Raw genomic sequence first — 19,745 nt, 5'->3', positions numbered from 1 at the left:
CAATGCATCTGACTCTCAATGCACAACAACGTATACATCTGAAGTTATTTGAAAAGTGTTTTATTGCATTAGGAAAAAAAAGTCAGATACATTTTTTTGTGCATGGTCGTTGAGGACCCGATAGGGTCTTTGGGTCTGTATGAGTGAAAAGGCTCTAAACAATTCATTTTCATGTTTCAGTGGATCGATTAGCTTCCTAATCAGCTTCCTATGTAACCGGTCAACCTCCAGCCTCCTCACTGGACATTGAATTAGTATCAGCCTCTTTGACCATTAAAGTGGTTGTAAAGTTACATCTATCATATTATTTTATCCTCTCAGTTTTAGAAACATATTGAATACAGTGTGTGTGTGTGTTGTTTTAATTATAAAGAAAAATACCTTTTTTGCCCAGCTCTGCTGTGTGGTCACATGACCTCCCTCTGATCTCCTTCTCAATCTACGGAGTTCAGCTGCAGGGGCTGAGCTTCCCCTCTGAGGTATGCAAGCTAGCAGAGGGAGGAGATGTGACCACACAGCATCCCTGGGCAATGAAGGTATTTAGCTTTATAATTGAGAAAAAATACATACACTGACAGGAACAGGTAGGATCAATCAGGTATTGTAGAACATAAAAAGGGACAATTGACATGGCAAAAGCACTGTGATCTTACAAACCACATTCCTTGCACTGAAAAGTCCTCCCCAACATGCTAAACTGGCATCCATTGTCAGCAGCTTCCAAGCACGGATAGAAAAGATTTCCCTCTCTGTAACCTTAGGCATGACATCCATCAGTGTAAGGACTGTCGAGTACTGGGATGTAGGGACATTGCAGATCCCCACAACTGATTCCATGTCTCATACCAACAGAACATTCTGTTGTAAGGTCTGGAATAGAACTGAGCAAAATGAGCTGCCTCGAACAAGGCAACCATCTTCACTAACACTCCCTGGCAGAGATTAGTTGAGGGAAACCTTGTGATTCTGAGAGAAGCTACCTGATTCCTCAATGCAAGGCACATCTCCAAAGAAAGTATTACCCTTGCCTATAAAGTGCGTACTGAACATGCTGAATAAATTGCTTCCTGAGCAGCAGATTGTCCAGGTGACCCAGAATAGTCTGTTCCTGGGTTCTCAAAAGATCTTGAATCTGACCCTTTTGGACGTGCACTAGAAATACCAGTCTTCCACTGCAAATTATAACAACTTTCGGTATGGACAAAAACATATTGACATGTAAGCAGCATGGTTTATGCTCACGGATGCCATGAAAACAAAAGCAGTTGGATCACAAAAGTGGCTGGCCAAAATTTCAAATGGTTTGAAAAGGAAGAATAATAAATGCACATGTAATTTAACTAGGTATTTTTATTTTCTTCTGTCCAGCTTGGTTTGTGCATGTGTGGGTGGAGCAAGGACTGCCCTCAAGATGTCATAATACAGTACATGAAAAATTAACATAAAACAACAAATACAATGAGCACAGAAAAAAGGAAGAGTTAAAAAAGAAATAGAATTATAGTGAAGTGAAAAAAAAATGAGACTATGCAATCCATAAAGCAAACTAACGGAATACTTCTTACAATGACTGCAAGTCATTGGTATTTTCTGCCAATCTGTTCATAAATAGCAGCTAATACTGCTGACTTTAGTGGTGGCAGATTAATTTATCATGCACTTAAGTTTACGCCAGGGTGAAAGAACAGCATAAATGCAGTTGTAAGTGCCCTAACGTGATCTGAAGAGCTGGTATAAAAATGAATGAAAACGCCATATGCCTTGTAAAGGAGATTAAATGCCAAATTGCTCTCCATCTAGAACAAGATCTTCCTTTAGGAAAATGTTTGGAGTACATGATAGCATGGGAATAATTTTCTAATAAAACTTGCAGGCACTTGTATGATCAGAAAAGACACTTGTTGTAATCTCATACATAATTCAGCGATCAGTAGAAAATAGAACAATACTCCAAGGTGCACTGGCACATTTTCATAGCTAACCACTTGCTCATTCTTCTACTCCAAAATAAACAGCACAAGAACAGGAAATCTCTAGTGTGAATAACTTTTTTTTTTCTACCGTAACTTATAAATGGGTTCAGCACATCTATCAAACGTGGCATATGTTTCATTATTATTAGGGAAGAGAAAGTGAAGGAACTAAATGAATGGAGCAAAAGATAAACATAAAATAGAAAAGTGCAGGAAGCACTTTTCTAAGCCATATTTTGTAATTTGGCTACAAAACATAACTTCTGTGTAAGGTAAAAGCAGTATATAGAAAAACCACCTTAAAGCACTATTAAATCTAAAACTTAAAATGTATTATTTTGCAGCTTACCAATCATTAGATGTGGTGGCTGCATCCATTTTCTTTTCTTTGGCTTTTTTTCCCTGTGTTGTCACCTGGTGATCTGGCCAGTAACACACCTCCTGTATAAGTGGGACACCACTCTGGATGAACGAGCACAGGAGGCACATCAGACAGCAGCATTGACAGTCTAGAGGAGTGTAGTGTTAGATGTATTAACAGATTGAAATACACTAACAAATTCAAGCCAAACGCCAGCTCACACTTTATAATCAGTTACAGCAAACAGTTTTTTCCTTTTGAAATAAAGGTTTTACATGAATAAATAAAAGCTGATCATTTTGAGCATCCCTGCTAGTGTAAAATGGTTTATCTCATCCATGTAAACTGATACATTCTGCTGGAGAGTTGTGCTTCTGAAAAACAACAGACTTGCTGGCAGGAGCACCAGATGAAAATAGAAGAACGAAAGCCTAAAAAAGAAAATGAATACAGCCATCACATCTAATTGGTAAGCTGCAGTATAATATACAGTATATTTGCTTTTGGGTTTAACACCACTTTAATAAAGGAGAATTGTCTAAGGCAGGCATGCCACATTTAAATGAAACAGAGCTAAATTGAATAGAATACATCTTCATAGGACAATCTTCCTTTCTCTGAAATCTCAAAGAAAATTACAAGATTCTGGTGAAATATCAGCATTTTGCAACTAAGTAAGTGAACAGAGAAGATTAGATTAAGGTGTTTTTTATGGGTGCAATTGGATTTAAATGGCTCCTAAGGGTTACAAAAGCTCTTTTTAGCTATTTGGATCTGTTTTTTTTTTAAATGTCTCTTCCTATTTTACAGGTTTTTTTCACAGAAAAAAAATAAGAAAAAAACAGCAAAAGGTAAAGTAACAATGAAATAAACAAAAATACTAAGAAAACTGGATGAATTAAGCTTTGAGTAGAACTACAGCCATAAAAAAAAATAAAAATAAATAGCCAATTGAAAGATATATTTATTTTTTTAAATAAGCTTGTACTGCAATATTCACATTCAATCCAGAGATTTCCCTGATGTACTTCTTCCTGCCACTAGATGTTTCAGTTTTGATAGCCAGGTTCTCTTGGACCCAGCCCAACCTGTGGCTGCACAATTCAAAGCACAATAGCAATGAGAACGTCTCTCTTTTCATGAGCATGCTTCTTGTCAGCAGATGAACTGATTGGGGGAGAATTACTAAAGCTGGTGCACACGGAATCTATTACAGCTCTGCATAGAAACCAATCAGCTTCCAGGTTTTATTGGCAAAGCTTAATTGAACAAGCTGAAGTTAGAAGCTGATTGGTTACTATGCACAGCTGCATCAGATTCGGCGTGCCCCAGTTTTAGTAAGTCTCCCACACTGACCTATTGTAGTGCTTCTTCTTCTGACACTCCTGTTCTGCTGTACAGGCTGATACCTGATCAAATTCAGGTACTTACACCGTTTGTATTTAAAAAATACATTTGCTGATGTTATTAATGATTATAAAGCTACATTAATATGTGTCTGTTATATTTCTTAGTTTTCAACTTTTACTATTCTTAATACACCAAAGAACAAACCTTTATAAAGAAAAATAGTAGATTGCTTTTCTATTTAAAGTGGTAGTAAACTTGTTAAAAAAAATGCTTCCCCTGCATGATAATATCATAATGTGCTAGTATGCATCGCATGCATACTAGCATATTATGTGAAACCTACCCTAAAATGAAGCCCTTTAGCGGTACGCTGACACCAGTGACAGAACTTCCATCTTCATTCCTGAGCTTCAGCAGGTTGCAAGGCTGAGCCGCTGATATTGTCACTCCTGGGCATGCACGCGGGAGTTTTGGCCATGGCACACAGCTCCTTCAGAGCGCATGTGGCAGTTATTTCATCAGCTGCTGCTCTGTAGAATATCTCCTAAACAGTGCACGTTTAGGAGATATTCATTTTACCTACAGGTAATCTTTATTATAAGCCTACCTGTAGGTAAAAATAGAAATGAGAGTTTACTACCACTTTAAGCAGTATTTTATATGCAGTTCAATAACAAATGTAGGAGTTTCCCCTTTGGCAAAATTATTAATTTTGTGGAAAAATCAAGTTACCTGAAAGCAATTCTTTACAATTATTATCAATACCTAATTAATTCTAGAAAACTATTATAAAACCTTGGTAATTTATATTATAGTAATATTGGCAACTTAGATCATTGTATTACTGTGCAAGGGAAAAAACCCTTAAGTATCCAGTTGCAAAATTATGAAAATAAGTGTAGCATCTATCAATTTCAGAACAGGTAGGGCCTTATTTGATATGAATTCTTAAACCACCGAAGGCCACAATGAAGGAGAAAGAGGGATGCATGTGATTGAGAAACACCAGTTGCTATCTCTAAAGCTATTCTCTTCTGCATCCAAAGCAGTAATATCAAGGCCATGGATAAACCACTTTAATCATGAGGAAAGTAATAGAAAATAATAGGCAGCCTTGGGCTGAATGCTACTCACAGCAATTGGGCTGCCAAGACTGCTGATGTGTGAACCGAGTTGTTTGGTTTGGTGTTCTTGTTTCTTGAAGATTGACAAGGGTCAAAACTTTCTGTAATGCATCCCAGTACAGTGCCACTGTGAACAAATCCTAAAATACTAGTAAAGTGAGAATCTACTCTACTGTGTTCTTTTTTTTAACTTCTTTGTAATTTTAAAAACAATATTTCATATTTTTTTAGAGAGAAGTAAAACCTGTCTCAGACAACATTCTGCTTTTGTGTGTCCTGCACTATGTTAACCATTAGTCAAAATGCACCTTGATTCAACAACTCATCCACTTTACTTGATTGTAGGGAGCTGATGTGATTGGATTTGCATTATTCTAAGCAGGTATTGTTTGTAATTTTCAAAAGAAATATCATGGGAACTTAATCACATACTATGTGACTTTTCTGAATTTTGTAAATATGGTTTTCAGTCTGTGTTTTCTGTGACTTCCTTATTAAATACATAACAAAAAAATCTTCAAAAATGTAAACTGGAAACAAATAATTAATTAGGATCCATGGAGCCTACCTATTTTACTATACCAACTTCAGCAAGAAAGTTGGAGGCTTGACTTTGCAACATCCCACTTTAATTCTCACTCTATAGTTACACTTAAAGTATAACTAAAGGCAAAACTTTATTTTTTTTAGTTTTGGATAGAGTGGAGATGGACTAGAAAACCTGTTAGGTTTTTATTGTGGTCTGTGCCCCTGTTAGGGAGATTCACCATCTCTATTTGTTTTTTTACCATTATCTTTGAAAGTGAAAGTAAACAAAATCCCACATTTTGGGTTGTCCCAAGAAATATAATTGATGTAAAATTTTCCAATGGGGACATTAGCTCTGGCGATTGGGGAGGTCCCCAAGGAATTTCCTTAATTTGCAGGGATTATATCTCACTTCCTGTTTGGCTATGGGACAGAAAGTGAAGGTAAATCATCCCAGTGGGGCACATATGGTAAAAATCGAACTCCCTTACTCTATCCAACATGAAAAAATGTTTTGCCTATAGTTCTTCTTTAATCTAACTATTAAAATGTAATCCTTACCCTCTAATCAATACTTAAGCATAAATATTAAAGTATAGCTTTTTAAACCCTAACCTTAACCCTTTACTCTTAACCCCTGACCTAAACACTAAGCTAAAATCTAGGGGGAGATTTACTAAATATGAAGTGCTCAAATTGTGGTGCATCTGTGCATGGTAGCCAATCAGCTTCTAACTTCAACTTGTTCAATTAAGCCTTGACAATAAAACCTGAAAGCTGATTGGTTTCTCTGCAGAGCTGTACTAGATTTTGCACTCTCCAGTTTTAGTAAAACTGCCCCCTAATGTTATCACTAACGTGCAGCGAACTTCTGCTGCAAAATTATTACTTTATCTTGTGCAGCTTTTCAGCAGCACCAAAAGCTAGTAGTCTGTTACCAAAATAACGTGCCAAATATTGCTGAATTTGTTTTATACAGATCATACTTAATTGGTTTTACCTCTGGCAATATTTACTGCCATGTTACTGGTTACTAACATTTATAGGTAAAGTTGATCCAGGGAATATCCGATTGCCTCTCAGGGGATCAGGAAGGATTTTTTTCCCCTGCAGGAAAAAATTGGGTCATTCTTTGCTGGGTTTTTTGCCTTCCTCTGGATCAACTGTGGGTGTAGGATTATAACTTTGTTTTTTTTATGGTTGAACTTTATGGACTTTTGTCTTTTGTCACATCCCATGATGTGTAAAAGCTGTGCCCAGTTGGTTTATTTTCCCATAACCCCACTGCTAGGTTGATGCCCTCAGAATCAATTTTTCATGAGGATGTGCACCTCTACCACCTACCCAAATTTCCACAGGTCATTGTATGCACACCTGTCGCTAAACATTTTTCACAAAAGAGTTGGCAAACTGACAACTGAGATTATAGGAATGTTTCATTTTGACATTTAAGGCCCTTTTTAAAAAAGAATGTAGTCCCCCCCCCCCCACCATGCTCTAGAACACATTATTAATGTATGCTATGTAGATTATCAGTTTCCTTTCTTCTTTTTTTTATCTATGTAAAGACCTCTATTATATTAAATTGTAAAATATTTAGGATAATGTTAATTATAAGCAATACATACTAGAATTCACTTTAATTTTCAAGCAGTTAATCATGTTTTACATTTGAAAAAAATAAGAAAATTGCAACAGAAAGAGCCGTAGCAATGATTCCTCTGAAGTGCTGAAAGTCAATTCCGCTTATTGAGATGGTCACATTACAAAGGAATCCTTTTCTTTGTATTAAATTCTTTGTGAGGAGTGAAATGGCTGCTTAGTGCAGAGGATCCGTCACTACAGGATGAAGCCTCTAATCTCTTTTCCTTAACTCTCTTAGGGAAAATATAGCTCTATTTTCTGCACATTAAATGCAATCCCAGGTACCAGAATAAATGAGAAAATGATTGAAAAGTTAATTACAAATTTTACACCAGACACATTGAAAGAGAAAAGGGAGCGCAACGAAAGTACCAATTAATTTTTCATTTCAAACACTCTTTCTTCTAATGTCCGATGGACATTATTGATGCAGTATTTCACTGCATCAAGCTTCTGCTTTTTTGATACTCAATGGCTTTTTTCTTCCTAAACAATGGCTGCAACAATTTATCTAACTCATTATAATATTTATCGGTAAGTGATGCAAGCAAGTGACTGTAACTTATGTAATTTTGCTGATGCTTTTTTCATCACTGTGAATGATTAGAACATTTAGAGCAAGAATATCTAAAGGAGGTTCATGTTCATTTACCACTCTCCTATAGATAAGCTAGGGGAGGTCTGCCCACAAAAATGGCATTTGTAAATCTTGAAATTTTTAAAGTGAAAACTACCAGAGAAATTATGCAATAAAAAAAAACAAAAACAAAACAGACATTTAAATAAATGATTATATTTCTTTAGGGCAATATGTGCATGAATACAATATCACCATTATCATTGGATGCAACTAAAATGTACAATTTGTAGAAGAAAGTATTGATTGTTGAAACTATAAATAGGTTGATTTTAGGGACAAGCAGAGTGATCTTAATAGAATTGACTACACCATTTCACACAATGAGTTGCTTAGATAAGATTTTCTTGAAAAATATTGATCTGGTATTTTTTTATTATTATTTTTATGTATTTATGTTGTTTTTTTTTATTTAATGTATTGTTCATTTTGTTGTGCTGTTTCCTATTTTGTGTATATGAAGAATAAAGTGTGCTGTCAATAAACATAAAATAATGAGGCTACTGAGCTGCTGTTTTTTGGTACAATACCATATCCATAATATTTGAAAGGGGCTTTTTTAACCCTAAGTCTATAGCGCCTAAATAAACACAAAAACACCTTATCTTGCTTTCCACCACGACTACATTGCATTTTTGCAAAATGGTGACATTTGGAGGCATGTGCAGAAAGTTATGGACTTCTGCCAGTTCAATATATATCTTGATGATATAATGATAGGCAGGTGCTGAAATGTGAGTTCTGCTACCAGTCAAACCTTCCACCTTAGTGCATAGATTAAAATGCTTCCTGTTGGATTTTAGCCTACACCAGTCCATACTTATAATGTAAGTCATGCCATGTCATCAGCTTTGGGTGTCATTAAAGCTGCAGTTCAAGGATACTGTATAGAATTCGTCAGTCGTTACATAAGAGAATAATTAACTGATGCTTTCCATAATAGGGTCACCTTAAGAACATTTATCCTGCAGTGACACTGAGGTACATGCAAAGACTGAAGAAATCAGTTCCTTTTTCAAAATATATTCAGTCTCACAACAAAAAGTAAAATTAAAAAAATATATATACCTCTTTCTATGGGTGCCACTTATTTTGAGTTTCTTCTGGGCATGTAGAATCCCCTTCATACAGTTGATAACCATTGGGACCCTGAAGAGAACGCTAAGGCTGGCCCTGGGTGCCACCACAGTCCTTAAAAACAGAAATAAAAAGAGTATGTAAGATAACTGTCAAATCTGTATTTCTGTCACTGGAGCGTGGATGTATATCCTTTGTAGACTTGTGGCCCCTGTCTGCAATCAGGTGATACTTTTACAGAAAATACATTAGTGCTTATTGATCATGCCATGATGGAAATAAATGTCCAAAGCATGCTGGAAAAAAGCCTCCCAGTCTGTGATATCACTTGGCACTTGTTCTCTATGCCTACAGTGACATCATTGCCCAACAAAATACATTAGATCAAGGGTTCTTAACTGGAGACATCATAATACACCCAGTGTACTGAACTTAAATTTTATACAATGGTATCAGCTATTCTTGTTATTTTTGTTGAACTGAATTAATGGCTGGCTATTTTGGTAAAACTCCTTGATCAGTTTATTTCAGCCTTGCTTATCCTTACCCACCAAGTACAACTTTTCACCTAAATTCACAAAAATGCATGCAGACTATCATGTACATGAATATAATGCACATTGTTTAATGTTGCACACACATTATGCATCCTTTTGGGGAATGCGCCCATTCATTTAGAATGGACTCCCAAGAAACTTCCAGAAAGCAAACAATGTAATAACTCTTAACACAATGCAAAGCATTTACCAGTAAACACCTGTATTCCATTGCAATGCATGGGGAAAACAAAGGTCATGTATGGTGAACAGGCATGCAATAAGAATCTATTGGTAATGAATGGGCATATGCAAGGACACATGTACTGCAACACATGTTGATGCAAGAGACTTGTTACAGTGCACACACTATGACATATTTGCATAGGTGTGGATAAACCTTTAAGCTTAACACCAGCAAAGAGTATGTTTTAAAGGAAATTTGTAAATTCTGTATAAAATTGTAGTCTATTTTGTCTGCTTTGCCTGTGTATTGTACACTGCACTCAATGTGCACAAGGCACAGAATGTTTTGATTACATTTGTATTCCTTCATGTCCTGATTAGAAATTAACCTGCCTTTGTAACACCCCTTTTTACCATAAAAGTACTACTGTAATATCAATGTGATACCTACATAATTATGTGTGTAAAAAACTTCAAATGCAGAACAAACAGAACAGTTATTTGGAAAGATGCTGAATTTATCTTTTTGTGTCTGTTCCCTACTGTAGTAGTTATTATTAATTTGGACCCACTAATCGATTTGAGGATAGGAGTTGCCTAGTGATAATATTTCCAGAACAATGTGCATAGAATACTGTAAAAAATCAATGCACCCTCATACCTACTTCCTAGCCTCAGATTCCCAGCTGTCTGCGTTCCTGCATATTATAACATATAATATTTCTTTCAGAGAAAGAAACAAATACAGTAGAGGCAGCGTATGGATATAAGGATATATGTTTGTACATATAAGGAAATCAACCCCATTAATGCTGGGAGATGTTCCTGACTCTCATTTGTACTGAACAAGCTGCTTAGATCAGCAGCAAATCATCTTTAACATCTTCCTTATCAACCACAACTGTCCCTCTATTGTGCTTGAGCAACCTATGTCCATAGTCTTGCAGTCTCCTGAGATATGTGACATCATCAGGAGCTTGGGGGTTGTTGGACCTGAGGCAACATCATTCTTGTCTAGAAAAGGAATGAGGAATTAGCACTTGCTATCCTTTTCCGCCAAAAAACTTCCAAATATGTAAAAGGGAGGGGGGAGGTCTAGGATTATGACATGGATAAAAAGAGTGGAAGTGAATAAAAGTGAGTGAAAATCCACTTGAAACTGATATTTCAGCCATTTCCTATATACATGCACTTCTCCAGGATTGGGTGCACATCATTGCTCTGAACCTGCTTCCTGATAGTGGACCATGTTTGCATTGCTTAAAGTGGAACTATACTCACCTTGAATCCAGTTTTATTCCATCCCTGGAAGTCACCACCATTCGACATTTTTGACATCTTCAGGAGGACAGCTTCAGTGTTAAGATCACTGGATGCTGTCATTGCCCAGGTCGAGATAACGTCACTCCTGCAAGCGAGGGAGTTCCATCAGATTCGGCATTGCCAAATTTGGACAGTGAGCTGCGCTTGTGTATCTTACTGTACAGGGGCGGTCAGGCAGGTAAGCGTGTCTCTTCTGCTTTAAAAATCCTGTCTGTTTGCCCATTTTCACTTTGGAGTTTAAAGTTCCACTTTAAGCCCAATCCACTATCAGGAAGCACTATGAGAAGCGTATGTGATGAGGTGAAAATGCAGGAGCACAAATGGGAGACAATTCAGTCAATAACAGGAAGTGCCTGACCTTTATGACAGTTATACTATGTATTATTTTATTGAAAACTGCAGATTCCAAAACATTGGAAACAACTTTTAAAATTACATTTACAAGTTACAGTTTACATAAAAATTTAGTGGTTGGTTTTTCTACTTTAAGTTTTTTAATTTAAACTTGGTATTGAGTGCACATGTGCACAGGCACACACATAGGCAGCTAAATTCTGATGAGATCTACTATTGCTCACTACAGTAATAAAATTATAGTAATAATATTGGGTTATATATTACAACTAAATTAGAATGATTCAATAATGTGATATTTAGTAATGGTGGTGAATGGGGAAAATATGGAAATCAGTTATTACTCTGCAATAACCAGATCTGACGAGCTTGCAATCTTCTACATTTCATACCTATATATTTCAGTATTTGTTAAATCACCGTTGGAGTTATATGTGCTGTGTAATTTCTTTTGCATGGCCTATAACCTGCCAAAGTAGGAAATAAAATATCTGATTGTGTGGAGGAAATGGGAGTGTGAAGCATCACTTTCAGCTCTGCATTCCAGCTAATGTTGCTTAATCAAACTGCAATCAAGAATAGTGTCAGGTACAGCAAAGGAAATCACTTGTGCCCTGACCATTAATATGGAAATGTGTTTACTAGGGAAAGTGAAGGCTTTGAAAGACACAATATTAATCTGTTAGCCGCAAATAGAACAAGAAGATGCCAATTTCCATTCTTATTTTCCTAATAATACTGAATTTGTATTGTATGATGTATGATGATCAGTTACGTTACTAGAAATATTTATATAGTCAAAGCCAAGCTACAAAATATTACAAGTAATTTCAATATGCTGTATAAGGGTCTTCTGAAATGATTCATGCTTATTAATATTTGATGATATTTAATCATATTACTTGGCCCAGCTGAATTTCCTCAAAGCTTCATCTTTGTACGCTGTCTTTATTCTTTTCTTGAAACATTGTTTAAACATAGGATTGCTATTTATCTCTCCTCTCCTGGTTCTTTGCTTATTTAAAGACCAACTCCAGCTTTGGATTTCCCCAAAGTAGGTCTTAGACTGACCATATAGATGGGCAGACACCGCAAATATCAGACATCTACTCATTCAGGTAGGACTCAATCCTATCGGAATTCCAGCAATCATCTTTCCAAATTATCTGGCAGATGGTTGCAGATTGTTTAAAAGCTTTTTTCCCTTATTTCCATGGAAGAAGGAAATACTGACCATCAATTTAAAAAAGATTTCTACGTGTTAAAAAGGTCTTTGCGGAAATGTTACATTATTGTACAGCCCAACTGTTGTAAACCATGGTCAAATTGGTCATATTCCTTGCTTTTGCAGAGTTCAATATATAATCTGTATGGTGGGGTCTTGCAAGATAAGGTTCTAAATCAATTGGCCCCATAGTGTTTGTACATATACTATTTGAAAATGATATAGTCATTACACTGTAAAATCCTAGTTTATATTGACTTAAAGAAAAAGTGCCAACATTAATGGGAAATTGCCTACACAGTTCTTCCTTTACTTTGTGTTTCTAGCTGAAGCTGAGCATACCCTTTGTGGAGGAAGACCAGGTCATATGGTATCAGTCTGGTCATTATTTAAATGTTTACATGCTGAAATAACACAGATATTGCTTCAGACTACAGATACAGGTAAGTATATTTGGAATTTACATCAAATTGCAAAAGTAATGTTCAGACTTAACATATAACAGGGACAGATTTTGTAACAAAGCTACACCTGTCATTTATCCACTCACTTATTGGGCACTTCTACCCCTTTTGTGCCCAGGCCAATTTTGAAATAGGAAATTTTTAAATATTACATTTTATCATTTTTTTCACACAAATAGAGCTTTCTTTTGGTGGTATTTAATCACCACTGGGTGTTTTATTTTTTGCACTATAAACAAAAAAGGGAATAAAAATTTGAAAAAAAAAAAACGTTTTTCTTTGTTTTTATTATAAAATTTTGCAAACAGGTAATTTTTCTCCTTCACTGATGTGCATTGATGAGGCTGCAATGCTCTGGGAGGACAGATAACCGCGCTGTAGCCATCTTTCAGCTATAGCTTGGTCAGCAAGTGGTTAAATAGCTGCCTTTCCTCAGCAGGAGCAGCATATTTTCTGAAAATATGGCAGATTATTTGAAAATATTGACGTTGATGTCCATTTCAGAAAGTTTCTTCCACAGTGTGCTACTTTTCTGACAAATGACTGACAAGCTTATTTTGCACTTATTTAGTTTGCAAACATGGCCTATCATCTATCTAACAAAGCTAGGAGGACTTAAAGTGGAACTAAACCCATCGATTTAATGGTTTCAAAAAACAGTTACATCCCAGCATTCCAGGAAAGCTGTCACATTTGCTTGTGCTCTCACCCAAACTGTCAAACCATCAAATGGTTGGTGTCATAACTGATCACACTTGCAGCACCACGGCTGAAAAGGATAGGAGGGTTTAGTTCTGCTTTAAAGCCCATCTCCAGGCAAGAAAAAAGTTTTCCCATGCAGTGGGGTTGTGCCCACACTGCATGGGTCAACTACTCGTTTTTGTCTACAGGAGAGGAGAAAGGAGATATGTCAGTCCACATCTCAAGACCTCCAGAGCGAAGGGGCGCTAGACCAGTCTTGTGCTGGAAGGATTGGAGGATTAGGTAAGTATATCTCCTTTCTCCTCTCCTGTAGACAAAAACGAGTAGTTGACCCATGCAGTGTGGGCACAACCCCACTGCATGGGAAAACTTTTTTCTTGCCTGGAGATGGGCTTTAAAGCAGAACTAAACCCACCTATCCCTTTTCAGATGATCTTTAAAGCAGATGCTTTACCCAGAATGATGGATGGTGAGACATCTGCTTGTCTTTGAACGAACTGAGTACTGCTGCCATCCTTTATGTAACTTCGATGATTGAGTTGGTGATACTTCACATTTTTCATTGAAACAGGAAGCACTAATGTCTAGAGACTTTTCAGCAATTTGTAGACATGTGTTGAACTAGCAAGAATCAGGCCATGTATAATCTGTCTAAGACATGGACCACACAAAACTCTGCAAAGTACAGCTAGCAATAGTAGGCAATTGGATGATGTCTTGTATATGAACTGGACAAGGTATAGCTGATATCTTGATTCTTGATACTACTTTGCTTGTTAATTTTGCCACTTTTTTCTAAGTACCCTCTTACAGTAAAAAAGATGGGGCAATTCCAAGCAAAATTGATATGATTGGTTCCTTTAAGCAGTTACTTCCAATTGAGATTATGAAGTGCCACTATTTACCTAATACACCGAACTAATTTAATTTCCAGCATCAGGCCATATCTAAAAGCTGGGAAATATGATTATGCGGTTAAGTGACTGAGCATATAGCTAAACTCTTTGTGACAAACATATTAATGCACAGCATCAATTACCTTCCTGTGTCTACTTGTCCATTATTATGCGGCAAATGAGATACTTAACTCAGTTTTCAGTATGTTAAAGAAGGGGTCATTTTACATGTTTCAATCTATTTCATTTTCACACTGTCACTGTACCTGCTTTTTGTTCTGTCCATTACCCTGCTCTGTCATCCTTAGATTGTTTTAAGAGTGCTTTGACAAAAAGATCAACCAAACTAGCAATGCTGGGAGCACGGTGCTACTGTGATACAAGATAAATTATTTAAAAGATAACTATGGTCTGTTTTTAGTGAATACTCATTTTGAAAGTTAATGTTCAGTAAAATAGTTGCTTTTGTTTTACTGCTAAAGCTTGTTTTTTTATTATAAGTGAACTCCAGGCAGACATACTGTAAAAGACAAAAATGAATGCAACTTTGTGATTATGAATACATTGTTAAATGTATTTTTCAAATATAAGCAGTGTAAGCACCTACACTTGACATAGTATCAGCAGTCCCTGTACAGCAGAGCTGGATTGTGAGGAAGAAGCAGCAGCAGAAGGAGCCAGTCGGCTCATGTGCTGACAAAGAGCATACTAAGAGATTATGGCAGTTCCAGGAGAGCCTAGGTTCAGGGAAGTGGTTTGAATTATGATGGCCATCTGACTAAAGGCATCTTGTAATGGAAAAGAAGTAATGTGGGTAACAGCACTGGATTGAAAGTGAATATTGCAACAACGTCTACTTTTCTATTTTTATCTCTAAATGGGCTATTCATTTTAATTTGTCATTCTTATATATATGAAAATGTCAGGTGCAGGTAAAAGGTACAACAGAAACTAGAAAAACTTAATGTAAACACATCACCAGATCCAGAAGGCTTACACCCATGAGTTCTTAGGGAACTTAGCTCAGTGATAGCCAAGCCAATATTTCTAGTTTTTAAAGACACCTTACTGACTGGAATGGTACCAACTGACTGGCATAAGTAAAGGTGGTACCAATGATCTTTTTTTATGTCATTTTTTTTAGGCTGGGTCCATACACCTTGCTTTAGTTGATTCTTGTTTAAAGTATCATTAAAACCAAGTCATTATAGGCTATATTGCATTTTTTTTCTGTATACTGAAACAAACCTAGTTAATTCTACTGTTCATTGTCAGTCAACTTAAACTCCGCCTACACCATGTTATTGCAAAAAAAATAAATAAATAAACATTTGCTTTGAAATATATTTTTTGTACAAAGATTTAAAACATTTTTTTGCTAATAATTATCTATTTTTGATTCTCTATTCAGACAGGCATTTTCTGTTTGTCATGTGTCAGCGCTATGCAGACACAGATTCATACTTCAGACACCCTCTGCTGTTATGAATCACACATAAGCAGAGAACTAGAAACCCCTCCCTCAGATCTTTTTCTGAGGATGGGAAGGACCTGGGAAACATCATGTGAATACTGAACATTGATGATTAAATAAGCAAGTCCGATGCTTTTTTATATTGAATTAAATACAGTTGCAAAATCTTTATACATGAATAAAAGGGATAATGGGAATTAAACATTGTAAGTTTAGTATCTCTAAAGGTAAGAATGGGAGCAATATGCAAAAGCCCGTTTTGCATGGGTATAAGGCATAAGGGTAGCTACAGTATATTCATTGAACATAATGGAACTAGTGCATGCTACACAGGGGAAGAAAACTTGTGCTACAACAGGAAGAAGTGCAATTGTTCTGCTAGGAATATTTATTACAAATCATTAGTTATACCTCATCTGGAATATGCAGTTCAGTTTTGGGCTCCAGTTCACAAAAAGAACATTGGGGAACTGGGAAAGTACAGAGAAGGGCAACCAAACTGATAAGAGGCATGGAGGAGCTCAGCTATGAGGAAAGATTAGAGGAACTGAATTTATTCTCTCTTGAGAAGAGGAGATTAAGGGGGGATATGATCAACATGTATAAATACATCAGTGGTCCATATATTAAACCTGCTGTAGAGTTATTCACTTTCAGGTCATTACAGAGGACGAAGGGGCACTCCTTTCATCTTGATGAAAAGAGATTAACATTCACATGCCAAAAGGCTTATTTTCAGTAAGAGCTGTGAAAATGTGGAATAGACTCCCTCAAAAACTAGTTTTGGCCAGCTCAGTAGACTGCTTTTAAAAAAAGCTAATAACAACGGGGGTAGTTCATCCAGGGTATATCTGATTACCTCTTTGGGGATCAGGAAGGTATTATTTCCCCTGCTCTAGCAAATTTGATCATGCTTTAGTGCTTTTTTTTGCCTTCCTCTGGATCAACTGTGTGGTTGACAATATGGAGGTTTTTTATGTGTTTTTTTCTATTAGATGAAGCACTTTTTTTGTAACTATGTAACTCGTATGTAATTTAAAATGATACTAAATTTAAAACTATTATTTAACAGTGTAAGGTGTACACTTTTTTCTGCTGTGCAAAGATGAATTTTTCAGAAAAGAATTTTACAAAAGGCAAAAAAATCACTTTAGCTCTCTAATTGGCCACAAAATGCATTGCTCAGTGCGACAGAAGCCAGGCTATTTCTGGTTCATTTGAGAGTTCAGAAATATGATTATGATTACTATAGTTAAGCTACATGGTATCATTTTATAAGACCAGGATGATTTATTGAAAGGAAATCCTATATTTTGCACAGGCATGAGCTAATTATCCTCCCTCTAGCATTTTTTTATGAATATATTTGGTAGCATAATGGCCTCATACAAATCTTTAAATGAAGTTTCATTTAAAGTTCTTGGTTGCAATTATTACCTACTGCCCATGGGTAACCCCCAAATGTGTCAATTAGCAATTATTAGCCATTTCCATAATTTCATGCTATCTTTTATTATCCTAATTCTACCTTACTTTTGTCCAACTCCTTAATATTTGACTAGGAACATTATTATATATTCTGCACCCATATTTTATCTGTGGTTTTCTTGATGATAATTTTTTTTAATACAGAAAAAAGATTTGTGAACCTTTAAGAATTTTCTGGATTTATGCATAGAAGGGCTGCTAAAAGTAATCTGAAAATCATAATAATAAATAAAGATGATGGTGCTTAAGGATTTGTGCAGGATTAGCCCTGGTGCATGAGGCTCCGATATTTTGGGGCAGGCGGAAGGCACAGGTGCACCATTCAGCCCCGCTTCTGGCAGCATGCAAAAGAAGCTGACAGCTGCTGGTGCTGGACAGGGCTTGTTGGTGCATCAAGTCGTACATTTAGAGCAGTATGCACCTAGGAATGAATCTCTGGAAAACAAGCAGTCTGTGTTCTGGGTAGAATTTTAGTAGATACTGGATAGTTAAAGTACAACTGTGGGATAAGTAGATATTGGCTAAATACAATAGGTGTGTGAATTCGTACATGAATCTTGGTGTGCTTTGTGTATTTCTTGCAGATCTGTGCAGTAATCCAGCGTGAAACTTTCCTTCTGTGCAAGAGCTTCCCGTAATAAAGACCGGTCACTGTTGCTCTTTCTCCTTGAGCAGCGTGAACAGTCCTAACAGTTTTCTATTGGCAGCCTGTAGTGGGTGTTGCTGCTTGGCCCCTCCCACAGCTCTGCTCTCTGCATAGATTTTGTGCAGCACAGTGATAATATCACTGCTTTACATGGTATTATCTGGATTTTCAAAGGTATTTCTTTCACACAAAGTGGATTTATAACCTTTGTGGCTATTAAGGGATATAATTATAACATTTGTGTGCCTTAAAGAGGAATTATGAAAATGTAAGAGAGCTATTATTGGTAACATGTTTTAAAGGGCAGGTTCTGGCCCTGATCCTAGCGTTAGTGAATAATAAGCCTGGTTCAAGCCTGATGAGTGAGAATTGAAAACCCATCTTCATGATAAAGGTGTCATACATTTAGTCCTCATGCACACTGGACGTTTTAAAAACGGCGGTAGCTTTCGCTGTATAAAGCCACGTTAAAAACACAAGTTTTTCTGCATTTTTTTAGCGTTTTTGCATTAGTATTTAGCCACATTTAGCTGCAGCTTTCTGCGTTTTTCTGCTTTTTTAGCGTTTTTTTCCTAAAAAAATGCCCAAAAACACCGATTTGCTGGGTTACCAGCATTATAGCATTTTTACAGCTAAAAAACTCCTCTAGAAACCCACTAGTTTTGTTTTTTTTTTCCAGCCAAAAAACACTCCTGCCAAATAAAAGCTGATTAAAGCCAATGTCTGCATGGACACATTGGATAACATTCTGGGGAATTTACTGGCTGTAAAAAAACCCGCCAAAAGCCAAAAACTGCAGCTGTAAAAACGTCCAGTGTGTATGAGGACTTAAAGTTGTATTAAATAGAAAAGCAAACATTTATTATGTTTCAGCTTACCATTTCTTAGATGTGATGGCTGCATTCATTTTCTTATTTTAGGCTTGATTTCTTCTATTTTCATCTGGTGATCCAGTCTGTTGTTTTCAAAAGAATAAGCTCTCCAGCAGAGTGATGAGACAAACCATTCAACACTGACAGGGGTGCTTACAATGATCAGCTTTTATGTATTTTAGTATAACCTTTATCCCAAAACGGAAATAAAATATTTGATTTAACTGCTTATACCGTATTAGCTGGAATTTGTTTTCAATTTATTAGTTTATTTAAATCTGCTAGTACATCTAACACTCCCCTCTGACTGACAATGCTGCTGTCCAAAGGTGCCCCCTATACTCATTGATCCAGAGTAGGGGCACTGTAATACAGGAGGTGTGTTACAGGCCTGATCATCCAGCTAAAACAGAAGGAAAAAAGCCTAAAAAAAGAAAACTGGTGCAACCACTACTACTAATGATTGGTAAGCTGCAATGTAATACATTTTAGGTTTTGTGTTTAAAACCACTTTAAAATATGTGTCTGTGTGCTGTCAGATGTCCTCAGTCGAGATGGTTCCCAAAATCCCATATCATGCCATGTTAAAGTATATTGGTGATAGGCATAGGTTCTCAGTCTGCATTTTACAGAATGGACACATATTAGCAAAAAGTATGTAGGCAAAGGTAGCAACCTCTGCCACACCCCTCTTACATAGAGATATGATGAAGATTTCCAGGTATGGATATTTTTATATAGTTACATTGGTCTAGCTTGGATACAATCTTGTTCCTAATTGAGATAGTTTGTTCTTGCAAATGAAGTGTGTACAGAATTAAGGGAAACAAGGACACTTCTCATGGACAATGGGAAAGCCACCTTCACACACAAAGTAAACCCATG

At 36.4% G+C, this 19,745-nt stretch overlaps 1 protein-coding gene across 1 annotated transcript in view; it reads right to left on the bottom strand.

The window, feature by feature from the left end:
* The window catches only part of CNGB3 (cyclic nucleotide gated channel subunit beta 3), a 209,217-nt gene that overhangs the window by 135,122 nt on the left and 54,350 nt on the right, over positions 1 to 19,745 (bottom strand). The window contains exon 4 of the mRNA XM_089679736.1: positions 8,686 to 8,808. Within this exon, the coding sequence (XP_089535862.1) occupies positions 8,686 to 8,808 (123 nt within the window). The remainder of the gene's footprint in view (positions 1 to 8,685; positions 8,809 to 19,745) is intronic.

The sequence above is a fragment of the Staurois parvus genome, unplaced genomic scaffold (genome assembly GCF_062004578.1).
Source record: "Staurois parvus isolate SC_StPar_1 unplaced genomic scaffold, SC_StPar_1.0 ptg000230l, whole genome shotgun sequence".
Classification (NCBI taxonomy): Eukaryota; Metazoa; Chordata; class Amphibia; order Anura; family Ranidae; genus Staurois; species Staurois parvus.
The sequence above is the reverse complement of the archived record's forward strand: the minus strand, read 5'-3'. Positions and strand labels throughout refer to the sequence as shown.